The sequence below is a fragment of the Stegostoma tigrinum genome, chromosome 33, assembly GCF_030684315.1.
Source record: "Stegostoma tigrinum isolate sSteTig4 chromosome 33, sSteTig4.hap1, whole genome shotgun sequence".
NCBI lineage: Eukaryota > Metazoa > Chordata > Chondrichthyes > Orectolobiformes > Stegostomatidae > Stegostoma > Stegostoma tigrinum.
The window spans coordinates 17,627,367-17,651,656 of NC_081386.1; the positions used below are offsets into that span (position 1 = coordinate 17,627,367).

General features: G+C 40.6%; 1 protein-coding gene across 3 annotated transcripts in view; it reads right to left on the reverse strand.

The window, feature by feature from the left end:
• The window catches only part of myo1ea (myosin IEa), a 140,610-nt gene that overhangs the window by 25,146 nt on the left and 91,174 nt on the right, over positions 1-24,290 (reverse strand). For all 3 annotated transcript variants that reach the window (XM_048562752.2, XM_048562751.2, XM_048562753.2), the window contains exons 14-19: positions 21,805-21,972; positions 16,141-16,226; positions 15,951-16,032; positions 14,123-14,229; positions 11,693-11,791; positions 7,486-7,630 (exon numbers count right to left, since the gene is read on the reverse strand). In XM_048562752.2, the coding sequence (XP_048418709.1) occupies positions 7,486-7,630; positions 11,693-11,791; positions 14,123-14,229; positions 15,951-16,032; positions 16,141-16,226; positions 21,805-21,972 (687 nt within the window). The remainder of the gene's footprint in view (positions 1-7,485; positions 7,631-11,692; positions 11,792-14,122; positions 14,230-15,950; positions 16,033-16,140; positions 16,227-21,804; positions 21,973-24,290) is intronic.

The window sequence follows — 24,290 nt, forward strand, 5'->3', positions numbered from 1 at the left end:
CAAGGTTTGAATTGGCCGGAGAAAGCATCAAGCATCCGTTAATAAAAGATTTTCTCGACAAAATAAATGGAGCATAATTCCATGGTTACTGATGGTGCTCATAATCATTTTTTACATGCAAATGTAAAAGTTCAGTCCGCAGTTTGAAAGAGAGAAGGCAAAATTGGATGTAATGGTGTTACAGTTAAATAAAGGCAATTACAGGGGCATGAGAGAGGAACTGACGAAAATCGACTGCAAGCAGAGCCTAGCGGGGAAGACAGTAGAGCAACAATGGCAGGAGTTTCTGGGTGTAATTGAGGACACAGTACAGAGGTTCATCCCAAAGAAAAGAAAGATTATCCGGGGTGGGATTAGACAGCCATGGCTGACAAAGGAAGTCAGGAAATATATCAAAGAAAAAGAGACAGCCTATAAAGTGGCCAAGAGCACTGGGAAATCAGAAGATTGGGAAGGCTGCAAAAACAGAGACAGGATAACAAAGAGAGCAATAAGGAAGGAGAAGATCAGGTATGAAGGTAGGCGAGCTAGTAATATTAGAAATGATAGTAAAAGCTTCTTTCAATACATAAGAAACAAACGAGAGGCAAAAGTAGATATTGGGCCGCTCCAAATTGATGCTGGAAGGCTAGTGATGGGAGATAAGGAAATAGCTGAAGAACTTAATAAGTACTTTGTGTCAGTCTTCACAGTGGAAGGCATGAGTAGTATGCCAACAATTAGGGAGAGCCAGGGGGCAGAGTTGAGTATGGTAGGCATTACAAAAGAGAAGGTGCTAGAAAAGCTAAAGGGTCTACAAATTGATAAATCTCCTGGCCCCGATGGGCTACATCCTAGAGTTCTGAGGGAGGTGGCTGAGGAAATAGCAGAGGCTTTGGTCGTGATCTTTCAAAAGTCACTGGAGTCAGGGAAAGTCCCAGATGATTGGAAAATTGTTGTTGTAACTCCCTTGTTTAAGAAAGGATCAAGGCAAAAGATGGAAAATTATAGGCCGATTAGCCTAACCTCGGTAGTTGGTAAAATTTTAGAATCCATTGTCAAGGATGAGATTTCTAAAATTCCTGGAAGTGCAGGGTCAGATTAAAACAAGTCAGCATGGATTTAGTAAGGGGAGGTTGTGCCTGATAAACCTGTTAGAATTCTTTGAAGAGGTAACAAGTATGTTAGACCAGGGAAACCCAGTAGATGTCATCTATCTAGCTTCCAAAAGGCCTTTGATACAGAGCCTCATGGGAGGCTGCTGAGCAAGGTGAGGGCCCATAGTGTTCGAGGTGAGCTACTGGCTTGGATTGAGGATTGGCTGTCTGACAGAAGGCAGAGAGTTGGGTTAAAAGACTCTTTTTCAGAATGGCAACTGGTGACAAGCGGTGTCCCGCAGGGTTCAGTGTTGGGGCCGCAGCTGTTCACCTTGTATATTAGTGATCTGGATGAAGGGACTGAGGGCATTCTGACGAAGTTTGCCGATGATGCAAAGATAAGTGGACAGGCAGGTAGTACTGAGGAGGTGGGGAAGCTGCAGAAAGATTTAGACAGTTTAGGAGAGTGGTCCTGGAAATGGCTGATGAAATTCAATGTGAGTAAATGTGAGGTTTTGCACTTTGGAAAAAAGAATACAGGTATGGACTATTTTCTAAATGGTGAGAAAATTCGCAAATCAGAAGAAGTGCAAAGGGATCTGGGAGTGTTGGTCCAGGATTCTCTAAAAGTTAACTTGTAGGTAGAGTATATAATTAAGAAAGCGAATGTAATATGTTGTCGTTTATCTCAAGAGGGTTGGAATATAAAAGCAGCGATGTGCTTCTGAGGCTTTATAAGGCTCTAGTTAGGCCCCATTTAGAATACTGTGTCCAATTTTGGGCCCCACACCTCAGGAAGGACATACTAGCCCTGGAGCGTGTCCAGCGGAGATTCACATGGATAATCCCTGGAATGGTAGGTTTAACATATGATGAAGGCTAAGGATCCTGGGATTGTACTCATTAGAGTTTAGAAGGTTGAGGGGAGATCTAATAGAAACTTACAAGATAATGTATGGCTTAGAAAGAGTGGACGCTAGGAAGTTGTTTCTGTTAGGCGGGGAGACTAGGACTTGTGGGCACAGCCTTAAAATTAGAGGGGGTAAATTTAAAACTGAAATGAGACGACATTTCTTCAGCCAGAGAGTGGTGGGCTTGTGGAATTCATTGCCGCAGAGTGCAGTGGAGGCTGGGACGTTGGATGCCTTCAAGGCAGAGATTGATAAATTCTTGATCTCAAAAGGAATCAAGGGCTACAGGGGGAGTGCAGGGAAGTGGTGTTGAAATACCCATCAGCCATGATTTAAATGGTAGAGTGGACTTGATGGGCCGAATGGCCTTACTTCCACTCCTATGTCTTATAGTCTTATGGTCTAAATGTAGACAGTAAGTGTCAGCATGTTACATGTTTATGATACAGTTGCTGTCAATGTGCCCTCTGAGCTGCTCCACAGTTCTGCACATGCCAATCCATGCCAACACATTGACTTCTGGTTTCAGAACATGATGCTGCACGCGGACGTAGGAGGTGTGCACTGATTAAAAAAAGAGTATTATTTGCTGCATCACAGTCATCCTAATGTCTTCCTCACTGAAGACGTACAAATCATTGGTGTATATCCCGGTGGCATTTCCCTTCCTAGACTTGGGAGCTGAAGCTTTTACTACCCTGACTAAAATCTGTGCAGACTTGGAAATGGCTCTCCATGTGCACTGGGCTCATTATCACACAGGACATGAGAGACACTGGGTTCAGTATTACTGAGGACAGGTTCTAAGCCCACAGGAGGCACTAGAGGAGTGCATTCTGCCTCTAAAACCTGAAGCTCAAATCAACAGAACTTAAGTGTTCTGATTATCTCTTGATGTATTGAAAGTCTGAAACGAGATTTTCATTTTATGAACAAACAGCTACATGATAGAGAAAGTTAAAAATCAACGAAGTGCACTTCAGTACGAATGATGCCCCGGAAAAACTATTTTTCAGCCATCAGCTCAGACAATTTTGGTCCATTGCCCAGGCTGATTTAGCCACAAAGTTTACCCTTGAGCTTTCAGTGCTGATGTATGCTGGCATTTCTCAGCATCCTGTCATTTCCTACATCGGCTTGTGACCAGTTTCAGTTGTTTTAAAGAGACTAAACATCCTGTCCAATTCTTGGCACTCCTTTGAAAAGTCACAAAAACTCAGTTGTGGCTAATTGGAAAATAGAACGTGCAACATTGAAACTATGATCAATAAGACCTCACTATTCTGGGAATACAAGCTGGGAGGTTGGGCCTTAAGTCTTGGGCAATATTAGATAGAAAAAAATCTTTATTTCTAATGAAGAAAACATTTCTACTTGAGGAGCTGTCTCTAAACTAAAACTGCTTAAAATGAAACTCAAGATTTCTAATGTAAATATTTAGTAAATTGACTGGTGCCACTGGTAGAATGAATAATTTGGAGTTATAATAAATAAAACGTGTACCAAAATAACACATCAAAAAACAAGTGAAGCTAACTTTTTTTGGCTTATTAAAAGATATAAGTTTGTTGGTCAAGTCATCTTTAATTCAAGCTTTAACCGAGTAGGTGTAAAATTAGGAGGGTCTCTGGTTATTGATTCTCATATATGACTATATTAATGAAGGTAATGGGTGTCTCACCATCTGGACTGCTGACAGGAGCCATTCATTGCATCCTTTTAGGAAGGCCTACCAAATTAATTACTGAGCCAGCAATTCAGCGACCAGCAGAGGGCCTTCCCCAAAATTGAAGACCTTTGGCATCCCTGAACAATGGATGTGTTTAAATGATCCAATCAGGGCTGAGATGAGAAGGCGTCAGGGGCTCATCCAGAACCCTTCTATTTGATTAAATGCCTTGCCTCCAACTCAAGAAGGGAATCAACTTCTGCTCACAGCATCTAATGGAACATTCAGAATAATTCATCACCTCACATTTATCAGAAACAATAATGATTGGAATCACTTTTCCTTGAATCAAAGGCACAATCTATAACTATGGTGTAGCTAAACTACTCAAGTAGGTCTATTTAAAGCACAATGATGCTTTTTATTATGAATTAATTATTTATAACTACAAAGTGCAGCATCATGATTAGCCCTATTTAGCACAATAAAGTAAAATGGCTCTGACCTTTTATAGCATAATCTTTACGTAGCCTGTTTTTCATTGTCATGTGATCCAACAAGTGAAAATTTGGATCTGTAGTGAGTCACACAGGGCTACTGAAGTACAGGTTACAGACCCCTAAACTGACAGAATGATTGAACTCCAATCACAGTGTAGGTACTCAAAAGGAATTCTGTCAATTATTTAATGGTCAATTAGCATTATGTAAAACAGGAAAGAAATAAGGATGCTACATCACATAAATGTGGCCAATAACAAGTGTTTGCAGAATTTCAAGGTCAAATCAAAGTGACCTACAATCCCAGCAGTAGGTGGATTGATGCCTAAGCTACAGACTCGAGAGAAAAATCAGTCCTTGGCTGATTAATTCCCTAGGGGAAATATTGAATTTTTAAATTTAACCTTTTGTTTTCCAATCAACCTCGGAGATGTTATTATATACCTCTGTAGAAGGTAGGACTTGAAAATGGGCATCCCAGTCCAGGGTTGGGATGCTACCACTGTACCAATAGAGGGGCCCTAGCCTAACATTTTCAACCTGCTTTTCTGATCAACCTGTTCAGAGATGTTATACACCTCTGGAGCAAGTGGAACTTGAACTCTGGGCCTCTTGGTCCAGGGATATGGAATCTACCACTGTTCCACAAGAGGGCCCCCTAACCTAACTTTATTTTTTCTCCTTTTATAACCTCCACTACCCACGCACCCCTCCATCTCAAACACACACACGCTGCACACAAAAGGGCTCAGCAATAATGCTTATATTTTACCCCAAATCATCCATGGCTGTGTATTTTTTTTTTAAACAGTGACTCAGTAAAAAAGACACCATTGTGTGTATATTTTAATTTTTCTTTACTACCAGGAAAAACACCCATGTGGCCAATTGAACATTAACTAGCAAAGCCTGTTAAGGGCAATGTTGACATTTTTTAAAAAAGTGTAATTTAATTGAATACTGCCAACCAGGAAAGCCCATTTTCATATTTCCCCAACATTAACCTGTTTCAGTGATAGTAGGAACTGCAGATGCTGGAGAATCTGAGATAACAAAGTGTAGAGCTGAATGAACACAGCAGGCCAAGCAGCATCAGAGGAGCAGGAACGCTGATGTTTCAGGCCTAGACCCTTTTCTGAAGAAAAGTCTAGTCCCGAAATGTCAGCCTTCCTGCTCCTCTGATATTGTTTGGCCTGCTGTGTTCATTCAGCTCTACACCTTGTTATCTCATTAACCTGTTTCATGTGTGTTGTGATTAAGGCCATCATTTAAGTAAATCTCATTGAAATTATTTTTAAAGGGATGCCAATCTGGTTTCTAAATCTGAACCTGTCCCAAGACCTATTCCCTCCAGGTTTCCTCACTGCATGAATGAATCATTGTTATTTGTTTGTGAATGGGAGTAGTGGTTGCAGAAATGGGATGACAAAATACTTCTTGGGTGTATACCTCCTTGCGATAAGTGATCCCAAAGCCAACAGATCAGATCTAAGCTCTGGAATCCTGCCTGGAGGAGTGGTGAACAATTAAACAACTAACAGGAAAAGGAAGGCCCCACAATACTGCAATCTTCAATGATGGGGGAGCCCAGAATATTAATGCTGACTGAAGACTGAAATATTTGCAACCATCATCGTCTAAATGTGCCAAGTAGATGATCCAGCCCAGATTCCCAGATTCTCTAGCAACACAGATGCCCATCCAATTAAATTCATTCCACATAATAGCAAGAAACATTTGAAAGTTCTAGATACTGCTAAGGTTATAGGCCTAAACAACATTACAGCAACAGCACTGAAGACTGCTCTAGAACTAGCCGCACCCCTAGAAAAGCTGTTTTAAAACAGCTACAATGCTGTCATTAGGTAAATGTTGTAATGGATAGATATATTCAAATTTAACAAGTTATTTCTGGGAATCAAGGAATTTTTCTTTAGCTTCCTTGGATGATAAATTACCCTGGCAGAGTCCTTGATAGAGTAAATTGCCAGTGGAAGCACATATGTGCGAAAATATCCTCCAGATATCAGCAAAATACATGTTTAAAAAAAAAGGGACCCACACATTCATACTGTCAGTGCAGACAAAGCCTCCTAACACACAACTAACTAGGGTCAACCCAGCAGCCAACCTTTCAAATTAAGATTCTGAATATTCATAATGTAGGGCTTGGAGGATCACATCTCATAGAATGGCTCCTGTAACACTTTTTTTCCCCCGGGTCCTGGGAGAGTGTGTTACCGACAAGATCAGCAAACGACCACTGGGAAACTGCAGGCACTTGGCAGCAACATTTTACTGCCTTTTGGTCAATTTGACAAACCTTGGTTTTGAGTCTGGAGCCAAGAGCAACTTCCTCCAAGCTAAAATTGCAGCTGCAGAGTTCCGGTTTGCCTACCTCAGTTACTCTGGAGGGCAAAGTTCACCTATAATCCAGGCAAACCCACAAAGGTCATGCACCATCAGAGTACAGTTTTGTCTTCCCTGAACCTGGTAAGCTGCAGGGAGCTTTCTAGCAGCTTGTAGGAATGGGAGATTCTGGTATAGTGGTAAAGTGACTAGCCTGGCAATCCAGATGCCCAGGTTAATGTTCTGTGGACATGGGTTCACATCCTACTGTAGCAATAGAATTCAGTTAACGTATCTGCAATTATAAAGCAGGTAACAGTAATGGTGATCATGCAATAGTCATCCAATTAAAAGAAGATCTGTCTTTCTCTCTAATGCCCTCTAGGGAAGGCAATAAAATCTGGTCCAGCCAGCTGTGCCCACATTCCATGAAAGAATAAAAAAGAATTGTCGTCTGTAGCTGGTCTAGCCTCCCTGTGACTCCAGACCCATAGTGTTTGACACTTGCTGCCCTCAGGAATAGTTACGAAAGTTGTTCAGTCCAAGGGCAATTATGGATGAACAAGCAACACCCACATCCCATGAAATAATTTTTAGAAATAAACTTATGTCAATTTGGTGCTTCTGTTTCAGAATTCTTTCCACAACATCTGATTTTTAATGATCACAACAATTTACTCCTGTTAAAAACGATAAACAAATGGCAAACAAGGAAGGAACAGTCCAGTTTACCACCCTGAAAGAAAAAGATAAGCTCAATGAAGCAACAACACCATGGAGACTAGAAGCCCAAAGTGACATACTATAACAGTGCACTTGTTTGCTTGAGTCAAGGCAGAAGCCAATTTGAAAGTTCATTCGAACCGCAATTGTAACATGGTTGGAGCTGATCTTTGAATTGAATTCTTTGTGCACCTCAGCCATTTCACTGAGCAGAGACAGTGGATCAAGATCAGATAGAGAATAACAAGCTCACATACAGACTCAGGTGCTTTGATGAAGATTTTGGTTTTCCCCAGCTGGTGCTGATCTGGATCCATGTTGACTGATCGGAGAAGGTGGACAACTCCTTGTTTTGGATCTCCTCTCCATGAAGGCCATGTCTCTTTAGTCAGAATAGCATACCTGCAATCAGAAAGGGGTGTTAGGTCCCTCGCAGAATGGTATGAACTTAGAAAAATAAAAGCAAAGGATTTATACAGTTGCCAACGTTCATTTCATTTAACTCAGCCCTGGAACTGAACAGTTAATGTTAAAAGATGAAATAAATGGCAATAGATGTTTTATGTCATGTCTAATCTATAAACGAATTGTTTGAAAATTCAGTGATATATGAAAATATTCATTTGTGGTACATGCCGGAAATGATTGATTTATTGATAACATTGATCACGTTATAACAGCTATGTATAAATAGCAAGTAGGCCATTTAGAACCCACACATGCATCACTAACGATCAACTCAGTTGGCAATTTTCGCTGTTTTGTTCATTGGTCATTTTACTAGAAAATAACCATATTTGAAATAACATGATAGTAGTGATTTAGTATAGTTTGAATAACTCACAGCCACGTGCTCTCAAATCTAGAAATTACATTTAAAGTAGATTCCAGTCAAGATTCAAAATCACACATAGTGAGTGATTCAGACTGTGATTTCTATATCCACAGCTCCACAAACAAACTTACAAACAAGCTCCTTCCTCTTCCCCTTCTCTCAAACCAATGTCTAGTTATCCTACATTCCTCTCCAACTAATCAGGGGATCTCCCCGCTACTCACCTTTTATATCAAGCCTGGCTTCTCTTCACCCATTCATATCATGCCGAAATCTAACAACTCCATATATTACCCTCATACCAAAGTCTGGTTTCTTTCCACATCTCACTCTTACAACAAAAATAAGCTTTTTTCTCTCTGGAAACTTGACACATCACACACAGTAATTATCCCCTGATGGACTTTCTGATTGTAATGGACTCAATAGTGATCCATGATTATCATGAATTCATGGACGAAGTCATTATCATTTTAGCCTGGGAATAAACATATCACATTGTAGAACATGTAGACATGCGCAAAATTAGTTCTATTCAATGCTGCAACATTTACAGTATAAGTATGTACAATTTGGTAGGAAAAATGGAAAGAGGTGTGACAATTGAGTGCAAGGAAAGAGAGAGGTCCAGGGTTGTATGTACAGTTTTGAAAGTAATCAGATAAACTGAGAAGATTGGAAAAAAAACAGTGGGCTCCTTGACTTTATTAATAGAGGAATACAGCAGAAAAGCAAGGATTTTACGTTAAAGTAATTCTAAGTGTAGTAATAACTTCACTAATAATCAATTTAAAATAATCATTTAAGTTTGTAACATGACTCAAATACACTTGCTGGGGACCCATTCTCTGCAAACAAAAGAAATATGTTTAAGCATGAGTCTTTTTTGAATTATCCATGAGCTTAGGGAATCCTGTAGTTTCCCATTGCTTTCTTTATGACAATGTCTCAGCCAACCAGAGTCAACTCATCAACCAATCAGCAAACCTTTTTCATCAAGTCTAAATTGGGATGATAGTTTGAAAATTGGTATTCTTGCATTTTACCTGATGAATGAAGATGAAATGCTTTGACAACATGTCTCTCCTTCCAGCAACGTTCAGGTAATGTATTACGAAGAGACTGTCAGCTTAAACCATTATAAAAGCACTGCTCAGGCCTGAACTGGAGTGGACAGTTTGGAGGAGCTCAGGTTGTTCTCCTTCAAGCAGAATAAGTTGAAAGTAGAGCTTATCAGAGGTTTTAAGATTTATGAATGTTGTTTGAAATAAGGAACAATTGCTGCAGAAGAAACAGCAACCAAACAGCAGATGAACCGGAGCTGATGGGTGGAAACTTATATTTCAACAAAACATTGTGCACTGGAATGCACTGCATGAAAAGTTAATGAAAGCAAACCGAACAGAAATAGTTGGAAGAGAATTGAATACATGTTTGAAAAGAAAAAACAAAAATCATGGCCAACAAAAAAGGTCTCTGCCAAAAAGCTAGCTTAGAGTCAGTGGGCTGAATGGAAGCCTTTTGCACTGTATCGTTTCTTGACTTCAGCTTTACCATTGTCATTCATTCAATAAAGAAAGCAAAGAGGAAAACCCACGTGTAGTTAATCTCAAAACAAAGTTAAGCAAAAAATTCAAGCAAACAGCTAACCAATGAAAATCTACAAAATAAAGTCCATTCATAAAGTGATTTAGTTGATTCATGGGGAATTTTTAAGCTCGAGCTGGTGGTTATAACCACTTGTACAGTATATTTTGTATCTGTTCTAGATTCTGCTCTCTCATACAAATCTCCAGTTCAACACTTCATCTTTAGACTTCATGAGCACGCTGATTCTATTTGTGATATCACTATAAAATTCAATGTGGAAACATACTGTACTCCTACTTCAATGAGAACATAAAAAAAGTCGAGTTAAATATTCAACTGGCTAGAAGTATAGACACTCCACTTTCAATAGGCTAAACCAACCAGTTAAATTTATTTGAAAAAGCAGATGGCTCAAAAATAGAATAATTGACACTTAAAGTGGAGAACACAGCAACAGGAATTTTCAATTTATAATCCCCAGTAGTTTTAACTTCTGTAGTTCATCCAGTTTCTTAGGCTCTTAGTTAACTTAGAATTAAATGAAATGCTAAAGTCTATTGCCTCAACATCATTGACTATTGAGTAAAAGAAAGGCCCACACAAAGAGAATGGCAACAGTCAAGTCTACCCTTAGCTTTTTGACAGCAGAATGCTATTTTTGATATATGGCACAAGAAATACAAGGACAAGACGCATGTAGAGCTATTTGTAGACCAGCAAGAAATAAAAGAACAGACAGTGTTTGTTCAACTTACTTAAGGATATAATGATTAAAAGCACATTGGAATAACAAATTGAGCTTTCATTTAGTCAGTGTGCATTTTAGTTTTGACAAGTAACCAGAATATGAGGATTTATTTGCGATACTACACAATGATGAAAATAACAATGGTCACTGCTGTGAATTGAGCTACTGGGACAAGTTAGAAGCAGTTTCTCAATTAAACCAGCAAAATACAGAGCCTAATATTGATGTTAAGTATTTTAATATGGGTTGTCTAAATGACATGAACAAATGCAACTTGATCTCATTCAAAGTCAATCAAACAGTCACCTTTCTAAATTTTATTTGGAAAATGTTATGATGGTGATTTTGATGTACACTAAACATGAGAGCATAAATGCCACATTACAGGATTTCTCTTGCTCCTTCTTCAGGTGTCAGTAAGACGGAGCAAAACTCTGCAAGCTTGGGTCTTCAAATAAACCTGCAGGACTATAATCTGTTGTCATCGGATTTTTGTCCTTGACCACCCCAGTCCAATGCCTTCATATCCTGGCTAACTTTTATAGACATTCAATGTAATTACCCCAGGTAGGCTTAATAGCAAAGTGCCTCACCTACCTTTAGCACTCTCAATGAACTGCCAACATATGGCTGTATTGATTTAACAGAGTTTGAGCAGCAAAGACAAAGAACACTTGTCCCAAAGATATGAAAGATGCCACATAAAGCAAGGCTTTTTTGCCTCTTGATTACTGACAAGTACATAAGTGTGGCTATCAGAAAGGAATAAAAACGTGTTTAACTATGATGTCCATCCATAGTAGACTCACTGTTTCAATTCAAGTGACCACTGACACAAAGAGGTACTAGAAAATGACTGCTCGTAGAATCATTCTCCGAGCAACTCAACAAGGTTGCTTTGACAGCTCCTTCCAAACCAGTAACCTCTACCATCCAGAAAGGCATGGGTAGCAATTCATGGGAACACCATTACGTGCAAGTTTCCCTCCATGCCACATATCATCCTGACTTGGAATTACATCACTGATCTTTCAATGTTACTGGATGAAAACCTGGAACTCTTTCTAACAGCACTGTGAATGTATTTATATCTAACGACTGACCAGGTTCAAGAAAGCAGATCTCCACCACTTCTCCAGGGCAATGCTGGCCTAACCAATGACGCCAACATCCCATGAATAAATAAACAATCGATGCTCCCTAGAGACATAGAGGGGAAAAAGATATTTTTCAAAGCACTGCTAGTAGTCAGGGGGCAGCATGTGAAACAGACTCCGTTAGCAAGCCTCACCTCTGCAAGAATTTCTTAAAAACTCGTCTATAAGCGTAACCTGCTCGCCGCACTCGGATATTTTCCTTTAAGCCTAGATACTCCACTTGGTGCTTCACTCTAAAAAGGAAACAATAAACATTAACTGTATAACAGGGAGTAGAAAGATGTTTTTTTAAGAATGTTTTAGAATAAATCAAGTATGAACATCTAACTGATGAATACTTGTACTGATGAGTTTGATCCCGTACAGGGGTGTAATTTGCAGAACCCATGTGCAACCTGGAGACTGCATCTACATAGAATGTGGCCAACAATGTAATTGGATATTAAACCTTTTGATGCCTATATTTAAATTTTCTCTTTCTTTGATTATAGATCCAAATGTATCAATTATCCTCCTGAGTACACTCCAGGACTATGAAATTACACCATGTCAATGCAGCCTCCGATACAATGTAGCAATCTTATTTTTGAGTCAAAGGTTGCAGGTTTAAGTTTGGTCTGTCTATTCAGGTGGACCCGAGAAATCGAATCATGCGATTTGAAGAAGAGCATTGAAGTTGTCTGCACCAATGTTTATCATTCAGTGACAAAAACAAAATCTGATTATCCACTCTGCTCTTTGTGGGAAGCTGCCAGGCACAAAAGGTCTGCGACATGTACCACAATTCAAAAGTGCTTCACCATTCGTGTCATGATTCTGGATTCCCCGAGAATGTGAATCGTGCATTATAAAAACAGTCTCTTCCTTTACAAACTAATATCGATCAAGTTTACCTGAAGTGTTGTATCCGGCACTACAGAGGCTGTTTAAAATAATCAGCTGTAAGTAACAGACATAAAAAAAAATTTCAAATACACCAAGTGCTTCTCTTCAGCTTCACTCTGAGGCTCAAATGACAGCAACAGATTCAAAGGCCAGCAATCAATGCCTACTTTCTGATGACAATTACAAACCATTTGAATATGTGTACCAGTCGTTAAAAAGGAGCCAATCAATCTGTACAACAACATGAAGAAATAAATTGGAGCAAGTTTTTTTAATGTTTGCCATTAGTTCCCATTTAAACAATTCCTTCTATGATTGCAGAATATTGGTCAGGCCCACCATCTCTGATTTTCCACCTGTCCCTCACCGTCTGCCTTTCCATCTAGGTTGATCCAATTCTGTTTGGTCACATGACATTGAGGTACACATCAACAGTTATATACAGCATTAGTGAGGCCACACCCAGACTACTTTGGTCAGTTGTACCTTCCTCACGTAGCGATTGACATATTTGCCCTAAACAGAATGCAACGAAAGGTCACTCATCAGGTTTTTAAAATTACAGGATTGTCCTGTGAGGAGGGATTAAGGACACTAGGCCTATAATCCCTACAGTTTACAAGAATGAGGTGATCTAATCAGAGCATATAAATTCCTAGGATGATTTACTTGGTTTGGTACTGAGAAAATGTTTCCCTTGGCTGGGGAATCCAGAACATAGAGTTACAGCAGCAGAATATAAGTTGGCTATTTAGGGCCGAGACAAGGAGAAATTTAATCAAAAGATCATGAATCTTTGAACTTTTGGCTCAGGATGGCAGTGGATGTCCTGTCTTGGAGTGTACTGGAGATAGAAGTTGCACTAAGGGAATTAAGGGAATTGAACGGCACTGTTGTAAATGATGGTTCCTTTAAGAATGAACCAGGACATGCTTCTGAGAGAGAGCAACGGACATTCATGGGAGGGTATATTTAAGAGCTGGGTTTCCCTAGTCTGGAAAGTTAGTCAGGAAGGAGACAGAACAGACTTAAGTTTGTATTGAATTATAAAATGCAAATAAATAGTTGTAGAAGGCAGATTTGCTCCTGCTCCAGTAAATGGATGACCAGTAATTTGGAATTCTGGACTGGAATGGACTTCAGAGATAAGGGGTTAGTTGTATATTTTGGATATCAAGCTACTCACAATTACTTAAGGCAGGTCTTGCAGGGAAATCTGTGTTTTATAAGGCTGTAGCTAGACAGAGGAGTTCTCTTAATTGTTTTGGGAATCATATTGTGGCCACATTACACAACCGCTCTGGTTGACTGTGGAGATTTTGTACGTCTTTGCTGAGTCACAGCTACCAAGTGTGTTGACTGAAAGCAGAAGTATTTGTACGATTCAACATGCCAGGAAGGGCAAATGCCCACCACTCCCTTGAAGCTGTGGCACTATGCATGGGTGTAAGTGTCTGGACAGGATCAGAAGAAGATGGGAAGATCAAATGGTCACACTATCTACTGACACTCAGACTTCAGGAAGTTAAAGGAGCAAGCAGTTCTAATACTCTTCCACAATTTATAGTCTTCAGAGATTTAGAAAAGCAGGAGAAATAAGTTTATTTAAGGGGGTTACTGACTTTGAGACTGATGGGATGATTTGGTCAGCTATTTAACTTCCCTTCTGAAATGGTTACCTGTTCTCCTCCCAATCCCTGGGCTTCTTGGTTTCATTAGGTTTGATACAGCGGATATAGTGTGGTGTACACTTCATCAGAGTTCCCACAAGATCATTGGCTTGTTTCTGAAAAAGGCAAAATAATTTTAAAAGTTGATCAGAAAACATTGCAACAGATGGAGGCTATACCTTTGAATTAAGAGGTCTATCCAGTTGTCTCTGAGAAATATGTTAGTGCTATTGATCTTCAATATTAACGCATGGGATCGGTACTGGACATCATGATGAAGTCTTCCCAGTGATTTATCTATAATGCATGCGACTAACACAGGCTCATCATCATTCAGATATTACATTTCAACATTTTCAGAAGTACACACGAAAAAAAATTCATAATTTTCTACCTATTTCCTGTCAAATATTTGAGTTCTGCCAGGTATTTACCTGGTAGACTACAGAAACAACAGGATTCAATAACCATCTGGATCTACCTATTTAAAACATTTCATTGTTACTCTGAATATTTATCTTCAAGACAGACACAGCAGCTCTCTCTGAGCAAGTAAACATTGTAGCTGCATGCCAGACTCTCCGATGAATGCCACAACCATTACGTGTCAAGAAACAGATTAATGGATGCGTTCCTCTGTGCTATACAATGTAATAACACACAAATTGTTGGCAAGTTGAGTAATTCTTGCAAAATTATTCACAAAACTGACAACAAAGTGAAACTGATGCCATTTTAATGAAACCAGGTGGAATGAACTAAGATAATAAAGTGTAAAGCTGGATGAACACAGCAGACCAAGCAGCATCCCAGGAGCACAAAAGCTGATGCCTTGGGCCCAGACCCTTCACCAGAGGTCACCTTTGGGATGCTGCTTGGCCTGCTGTGTTCATCCAGCTTCACACTTTATTATCTTGGATTCTCCAGCATCTGCAGTTCCCATTATCACTGGAATGAACTAAGATGTTTTCTAAAGCTTCAGTGAGTTAAATTGCATCTAGAGTTCACAGGACCAGTAAGGGACTGGTTATGTTTTCCATTAATATGCAATTCCACTTTTTGGTATTGCTGTGGTTTTTGTTATAGTTAGCTGTGGGACCGTGACACAACCCAAGAGAAATCTGTGGCCAGTCTCCTTAGCGTCATTGTTTCTTGACGCACAATTTGCTTGCACAACATACTCACTTGTAAAGTAACTGAGCAAGAAAACCCGTGGTTTCTTTATGCCCGAAAGGGAACATAGAAATATTTGGAGTTAGGGCTATCTCAACTTCCATACAGCAAGTGGCGATCCTCTTAAACTGGAACCATTGTTCCCTTAGCTATTTTTGCCTTCCTGAAGAAACAGCCTTGCCTTCACCTGCCAATTGCCAACACCAACGTCATTGGGAATTGCAAGATTTTATTTCTTGGGATGAATTGTCAATCACTAATTGTCCTTGAATTGACTGGCTTGCTCAGTCATTTGCGAGGCACTCACATTGCTGTGGATCTGAAGTCATGTGTGGGCTAGATCAGGGAATGGGCAGCACATTTCTTCATCTGAAAGACTTCAATGAACCAAATGGATTTTTGAGAAAATCTAGTAGCTTCATGATTATTATTAATGAGACAAGCATTTTATTTCAGATTTTTAAAATCAAATTTAAATTCTCCCTAGTGTGATTTAAATGTATATTCAAGGACATTTGAGTTACTAGCTCAGTAACATTACCACTACATTAATGTCTGTCCAGAATAACATCCCATTACCCTGTGGAGCATGTACTGCTGAAGACAGGCAATGGTTGGGATTCTTATTGAAAGGGCAGGGAGACACATCAGTAACTGGAAGTACCTTAATTTTGCTGCCTGCAGTTGTGGGTCGGCCCTTCTTTTCTGCTTGTAGACTTTCAGGAAAAAGTGCACGAATGAAAGGGCTGTGAAGCAGCAACAAACACAATTAAACATGCACACAATACAAACAATTTATACAATCAGCTCGGAACAGTCCGTGCACGCATACAAGGAGCTTTTCTTCCACTTACAGCTCACTGCTCTGCATGAGTTCAATCAGGTCAGTGAAGAGAACATCTCGATTCCGTTCACAGAAACCTTCCACATTGTAAGACACCTAGACAGAAGGAAAATTTGAAAGACTTGAGCTATTTTTCCGGCCTACAGGTTTCACAACAAATCTTTTTATTAAGAAGATCTCAGTTGACGGTCAGCATTATGTTCCTCTGCTCAGGAATATTATCTGAAAATACTGCCTCATCCACATGTGTGTTGGCTCTTTCGACCTGAGTCAGTATAGAGTTCTGTGACAGATACACAGGAAGTACCTGGGGATTGGTGCATATTTTACATGGATCTGTGAGATTCAAAAGGTAATTGCCACTGCATACAATTTCTGATGTTGAAAGACAAGGCCCTTTAATTTTTTAAAAATTCAATGGCCAGTCCAGTATTTATGACCATGCCTAGTTGCCCTTATGAAGGTGGTGCTGTGCTGCCTTCTTGAACCACTGCAGTCCATGTGCTTTAGGTAAGCCCACAATGCCAGTAGGGAGAGAGTTCAAGGACTCTGACCCAGAGACAATGAAGTATTGTAAGCGGCATGGAGGAGAACTTACAGGTAGTAGTGAGAGACAGTAGGAACTGCCAAAGCTGGAGAATCTGAGGCAACAAGGTGTAGAGCTGGATGAATACAGCAGGCCAGGCAGCATCAGAGGAGCAGGAAAGCTGACGTTTCGGGTCTGGACCCTTCAGACCCGAAACGTCAGCTTTCCTGCTCCTCTGATGCTTCCTGGCCTGCTGCGTTCATCCAGCTCTACACCTTGTTATCTCTTATTTCAGGTAGTAGTGTTCTCATGCATCTGCTGCCCTTGTCCTTCTAGATGGAAGCAGTCTTGGATTTGGAATATGCTGTCAAAGAAACATTGATGAATTTCTGCAGTGCATCTTGTAGATGATACACACTGCTGCCATTGAACAGCAGTGGTGGAGGGAGTGAAATTTCTAGATGTCGTTCCAATCAAGTGGGTTGCTTTGTCCTGGATGGTGTCACAATTTATGATGGTTTTGAAACTAAATCATCCAGGGAAGTGCAGAGTGTTACATCACACTCCATCCTGACTCAGCATTATAGAGCAATTCCTTTGCCATCACAGGGATAAAATCCTTGACCCCACTTCCTAAAAACTCCTGTACCTGCACCATGTGCACAGTAGTAGTTTAACAAGGTAGCTAACCACCATTTTTTCAAGAGCAATTGGGGATAGGCAATAAATACTGGCCTAGCCGGCAACATCCACTTCGCTGAGATAAAAAGACGCACATTCAAAACTGGGTTTAATGCATTGGCCTATAAACCATGCTTCAGCATTAGCTTGTTCCACTGAATACTACTGATGGTCAAATGGTGAAGGGGTAAATGAAGCTGCCAATGAACTAGGACAGAAAATCTGGATTGTTTCTGTAGACAGTTATATCTGAAAATGTTTGTCAATCTTAAAAAGCTGCATTGTCAAGTGTCTCTGAAATCAAGGATTACATTAATTGATGGGAGCAAGATTCTACCACAAGTATTGATGTGACTGAGCAGGACAGTCCCCAATCCACAGATCTCTTTGGGTAATGGGACGGGAAGTCCACGAGATGAGGGGTTCATAGCGTAGGATCAGGTTCCTTTCCTTTCCATGTCTGCTAATATCTCATTGCTATGAAAAGTGGACTCAAAAGGAGATGGTCAAATTATTGCTATTTTGAACAACTGAGAATAAGCTCCTCCCTGTAATTAATTGTAATGTCGCTGCATTTCAAGGAAAGGCTAAGAGTGTCTTTGAAGTGGTTTTTTTGCCCTTTCCTGGAATGCTAACCTGTTGAAAGCTGAGAAAGCAGGACCTGGAGGGGAAACTCTTTCAGCCATCAGTCCAGTGTCCAGCCCACCACGGTTCATTATGAAGCTTTTCTCTGCCTGTGGATTGTGCACTAAAGACTGAACTGTTGTGCTTTAGCTAGAAAGAGTTTCTTGTTTTTGTCTGGAAAGGAGCCACTAACTAAATGAGAGTTGAGATTGGCTGCTTCTAGTCTGCCTGATCCAAATGGGAATTTCTTCACAAACGGCATTTGATGACTATCAGGATTGGGCGGCACTAATAAGCAGACTTCCCATTAGTCTGTCCGCTCTTACACGATGGTCTGGAAATCACCCATTCAAAGAATTTGCCATCTCCTTCAAACAACTGTTAAGAACTTCCCTCAGTATTTACTGACTGTATTTCATACATTCACTAGCCAAGGATTATACCCTGAAAGGTCGATAACCACTTATGGTATAAACCACTGACAGGAAAACTTGTCGAAAATAAAATGCAACATAAGAGACAGTCAGGAATAACAATTTCAGGTGTATTTTGTTTTATAATTTACTATGTAAGTGATAAGGCAAGGGCTGTTGTGGTGTAGTGATAGTGTCACTACCTCTGGAACAGAAGGCCTGGGTTCAAGTCCCACCTGCTCCAGAGCTATGTAATAACATCTCTGCAATATTGATTAGGAAAATATAATGGATCTGGGCTCTTGTGGCACGGGGTTAGTTTGAATTTAAGGTTGATTTATTGCTTCGCATGTACAGTGAGAAGTGTTGTTCTGCATGCTCTACAGGCAGATCATACCATACAAAGGGCATCAGGTAGAGAACAGAGCGCAGAATACAGTGTTACAACCACAGAGAGGGTGCAGAGAGAGAGAGTCAAAACTAGCATTTGAGAGGTCTGTTGAAAAAGTCTGATTCAAGAAGCTGATCTTGAATCTTTTTGTACGTAAATTCAAACTTTTATACCTTCTGCCCAACAGAAGAGGGCAGAAGTGAGTATAACTGGGGTGGGAGGGGGTCTTTGGTTATGTTGGCTGCTTTTCCAAGGCAACGGTAAGCATAAATGGAGTCAATAGGTGGGAGCCTGGTTTGAGTAATGGACTGGGCTGTGTACACAGCTCTCTCTGTAGTTTTTTGAGGTCTTGGGAAGAGCAGTTGCCATACCATGCTGTGAAGCATCCAGATAGGATGCTTTCTATGATGCATCTATAAGAACTGGTAAGAGTCGTTGTGGACTTGCTGAATTTCCTTAGCTTCCTGAAGAAGTAGAGGCATTGTTGTGCTTTTTTGACTGTCGCATGATCATGGGTGGACCAGGACAGATTGTGGGTGATCATCACTCCCAGGAACTCGATGCCCTCAACCATCTCCACCTCAGCACCATTGATGCAGACACAGGCATGCCGTCCACTCTACCTCTTGAAGTCAATGACCTGCTCTTCTGTTTTGCTGACTTTGATGGTAAGATTGTCTTCTTTACACCATGCTGCTAAGCACTAAATCTCCTTCCTGTAAGCCGTTTTGTCACTGTGTGAGATGTGACCTACAATGGCGGCCTACATTTGAAGCAAACTTGTAAATGAAGTTGGGGCGGAATTTGGCCACACAGTCATGAGCGTATGAAGAGTAAAGTAGGGGGCTGAGTACACCAGCCTTGCAGAGCACCAGTGTTGAGGATTATTGCTGAGGAGGTGTTGTTGCCTGTCCTTACTGATCGTGGTCTATAGGTCAGGAAGTTGAGGATCCAGCTAAGAGGGTGGAGCCAAGACCGAGTCCTCGGAGTTTAGAGATGAATTTGTTTGGAATTATAGTACTGAATGTGGAGCAGTAGTCAATAAGTAGAAGCCTGGCGTAGGAATTCTTGTTATCCATATGTTCCAGGGATGAGCGTAGTGCCAGAGAGGTGGTGCCTGCCATGGACCTGTTGCAACAGTAGGTGAATTGCAAAGGATCAAGACAATTTGGTGGGTGATGTCAGTCATGACTAACCTCTCGAAGCACTTCATTATTATGTCCTACCAGAGGTCCAAAAATCCTTGACCATTGCCACAAAACCGGCAAAGATGCTTACCGCTCCATCCCTCGTCTGCAATTTGGAAAATCAGATCCCAACCCTGTGCTCCTCCTCCCGGTTTACAAGAAGAAATTGAAGGGAGGACCCAGTACAGGAACAGTGTTGGTCTCAGGGAACAGAAGGGCTTCTACAGGACTGCTTCAAGTTGGTGGACAGTTCCATATGTAAGAACGCAGTGAGCATGCCACCACTGTTACAGACTTCATTAGTAAGTGTGTAGACGACTGCGTGATGGTGAAGTTAATCTGAACGTTCCCCAACCACTAACCTTGCCAGTGTCCCTATCTCTGATCCAGAAGGCCTAGTTTCAAGTCCCAGCTGCTCCAGAGGTGTATAATAACATTTCTACAATGAATTGAATAAGAAAATATGTACAAGCAGTAAGGCCTGCTGCAGAGCAAGGTAGAAAAGGTGAGGGACAAAATATACAGAGCAAGAAGTAAAGAAGGAAGTAATGACTAAATCATAACAAACTTTGATTCTAAAAACCTGTGGGTGGGTGGTGATGACAACACTGGGAGGTAAAGAATTCAGTGGTTTTGAGGTTCTGAGAACAGCACAACATTAGGAAAACAGAATTTTTCAGTAAACTGTACATATTACTTAGCCATTCATGCAGCTATAACTAGAAGTTTCTTTAAGGATGTGAGTGTCTGGAACTTCCTTGTAAATGTCAATTTTTGCGCAGTTTGTACATGGATGATCATGCAAGGTTTTGTCAATGTACCACTGCTGACTTCATCAGTAATAGGTCTGGTCACATTCAGAATATTCTAGTTTGACGTAAGAGAGACAAGATGCCTGCACATAGATGCGATGTACTACATATAAAACATCAACAATGAGAATGAATTTGTAAATCCGAATAATGTCCCTCATAGAGACTTGAGCAGACCATATAAGATGGGCCAAAGGGCTAAAAGTTAATTATGATATTTGACAGCTGCATGAGACGGTAGATTGTATAGGACGAGTTGAAGAGCTAAAATTGTTGATGTTACTCGACAAGCTGCATGACCTTGGATTAGTCTTGTTAACATTCCTTTACAGGCAAAGACGGCATCTGCAACTTGTTTTTCTGTAGCTGTGTTTTGTTCACTGTATCAGCATTCTTTGTGCTGGCTTTTTGTCACACTTTTTAAGAGACACAGAAAGTTTTTGTTCCAAGTCATCAGACTTCACCTCAGACCGGGGTCGTGAACAGTACCAGGAATGAACGTCAGGCTCCAGACCTGCCAGCGCCTGAGGGGCCCCTAACGGGCAGGAAGGCATGAGACTTGTTGCGTTTTCTGGAAGGGCATGAGGCTTGTTTTTTATTCCCCTTTTCTCTTCCATTTACTATTTATTTATTAATACCATTATAATCATTATTATTACTTAATAAACAATCATTTTAATTAAATTGCTGTTGTCGAGTCTTCTCTTAATTATATTTACCCGAATCTGAAAAGAACCACTTGGATACACGTTGTGATCCAAGATAGTGTTTGGACAATCTCAATCTAATTATAATGATATATCATTGTGGATAAATCAACAGTTCCTACTGGTTTGAAAACTCAAATTTGCTGTCACCTAACTACCACTTCTTGTTTCGCCTCAGTTTCTTTGTTATCGGGGAGGTCTAACCCAAGGGGTTTTTAATCCAGGGTTCACAACGTCTTGACCCCAGCATGACGTTAATAGTTCAAGTCACAGCAACACAGAACTACAAAGTAAACCCTGGACAGTAATGCCACTGACGTCAAGTTTGGTTACCTTGCCTGCATAGTGATGAATGATAAAACCCTGGTTCCAGCTGTTGAAGTGCTCGTGGGTTCCAATTTGCATCTGCAACTTCTGCAACAGTGTCTGATCTGCCCCCTCTCCTGTTGCATGCATTGTCGCACAGACGTCATCCAAAATACTCAAAATTCCTGGTGGATTCTGTGAATAAATACGTGCAATTACTGACCATAGGATGGACATCACAGAATGATGACACTGTCTGGTGCTTAGCATTACATATAAAATTATTGAACGTTGAACTGTGTGGATTGTAATGGTGTACAACTGTTTTTGGAAACAAGAAAACCATTAGTCCATAGAACTTGAATTACATCACTATTCCTAGCAGGAATTAACACAGCCTTTTTTCAAAACCTGCCACAGCCTTTTTTGGTGTGTGTGTGCTTCACAATTCTACCACCTTTTACTAAAAATATTGCCAAAGTTTATTAGTTTTAACTGACATTACAGTGTAAATGGTGCCCAAATTCATTAAATGCTAACAGTATTCTAGCTCTCTCCAATCTGTACTTGGCCTTCCAGATGATCCCTTACGCCATCCCTCATCAAAATCTCAAGTACTTTACCACATTTGAGGTGAAGCACAGGCCTATAATATTGATCCTAGGCTTCTCCTCCAAAGACAGTTTACACAAGCTCTACTCAGCTCCTGACCTCACCACAAGTCTCAGTTCCAACATGAACTAAAAAGCTGAATTCCAGAGGTGAGGTGAGAGCGACTGTCCTTTATATCAAAGATTCATGTGATCAAGTGTGGCATCAAGAAGCCCTACTAAAATTGGAATTAATGAGAATCAGTCATATCTGGCACATAGAAAGATGGCTGTGGTTATTGGAGGTCATTCATCTCAGGTCTAAGACATCTCTGCGGGAGTTCCTCAGGGCACCGTCCTGGGCCTGACCATCATCTGCTGCTTCAACAACATTTGATCAATTATAAAGTCAGACGTGGGATGTTCACTAATGATTCATCAATGTTCAGCACCATTCATGACTCCACAGATCCTGAAGCACTCCATGTTCAAATGCAACAAGATTTGGGCAATATCCAGGCTTGGCCTCACAAGTGGGACACTAAAGACTGGCAATGATCATGTCCAATAAGACACAATCCAACCAATGCACCTTGACATTCAATGGTGTTATCATCACTAAACCGACACTATCAACATCGTCAGGATTACTATTGACCAGAAACTTGATTGGACTAGCCATATAAATACAATGGCTAGAAAAGCAGGTCACAGACTAGAAATATTGCAGTGAATAACTGAATGCCCGACTCCCCAAACTCTGCCGGAGGTGCCAGTTTTGGATTGGAATGGATAAGTTCAGGAATCACACCACACCAGGTTATAGTCTAATAGGTTTATTTGAAAACACAAGTTTTCGGAGTCTCAGTCCTGGGTCATGCCTAAACCTGAATAAACCTGTTGGACTACAACCTGGTGTCGTGTGATTTCAGACCTCATCATCTAGAAGACACAAGTCAGAATGTGATAGAATGCTCCACACTTGCCTGGATGAGTGCCGCTCCAACAACACTCAAGGGGTGGAACACCATCTAAGAAAGAGCAGGCTGTTTGATTAGGACCACATCCATTAACAGCCACTCATTCCAGCACCAACGCTGACTGGTAACAGCGAGGGCCACCTACAAGATGCACTGCAGAAATTCACCAAAGAGCCTTAGACAACACCTTCCAAACCCATAACTACTACCATCCAGAAGGACAAAGGCAGCAAAACATGGGAACAGCATCATCTGCAACTTCCCCTCCAAGCCACTCACTATCCTGACGTATGGAAATGTGTTGTCATTCTTTCAGTGTTGCAGTTTCATGATAAACAACACTTTATTAGCTTTTAAATTTGCATAATATTTATCTTTACATCTCATTGAAGCTTCTTGGCCTCCATTTGATTTCCCTGATTTTCCTTATTTGTCCCCATAAAATGGAGGCCTTAATATGAATTGTTTTGACCTCTGATAGCAGTAATCCACTTCCGTTGTGGTGTGATGACCTTCGAACATGTTCCTATCATTAGCTTTATCCCTTTACTATGCGTCACATTCAACAAAATGGACTTTGTGCCAATCTCATGTTTTCATCTCTGCGATAAACCATGCCACTTCACCATGTTCATTTCCTCAAGTACCAAGTACCTTGCAGATTTGATCTCCATTCATTCTCTTCCTTAGCCAGGTTTCATAATTTCTGTTATGTCTATCAGTTACCTGTTTGTCATCATTCTGAACCCATCTTATTACATGATATGTTCTTCATATGAATATATTTTAATTCATTCACCATCCTAATAATTGACCCATGTGGTGATCTAGCTTCTTCAGATAGCAACCTTGAATGTCTGAGAATTGCTGAAATACAATTTGTGTTGCAAGTTTACAACAGGCAGGGCAAGGAGCCAGGCTTCAAGTCCAGCTCAGTGTAAGC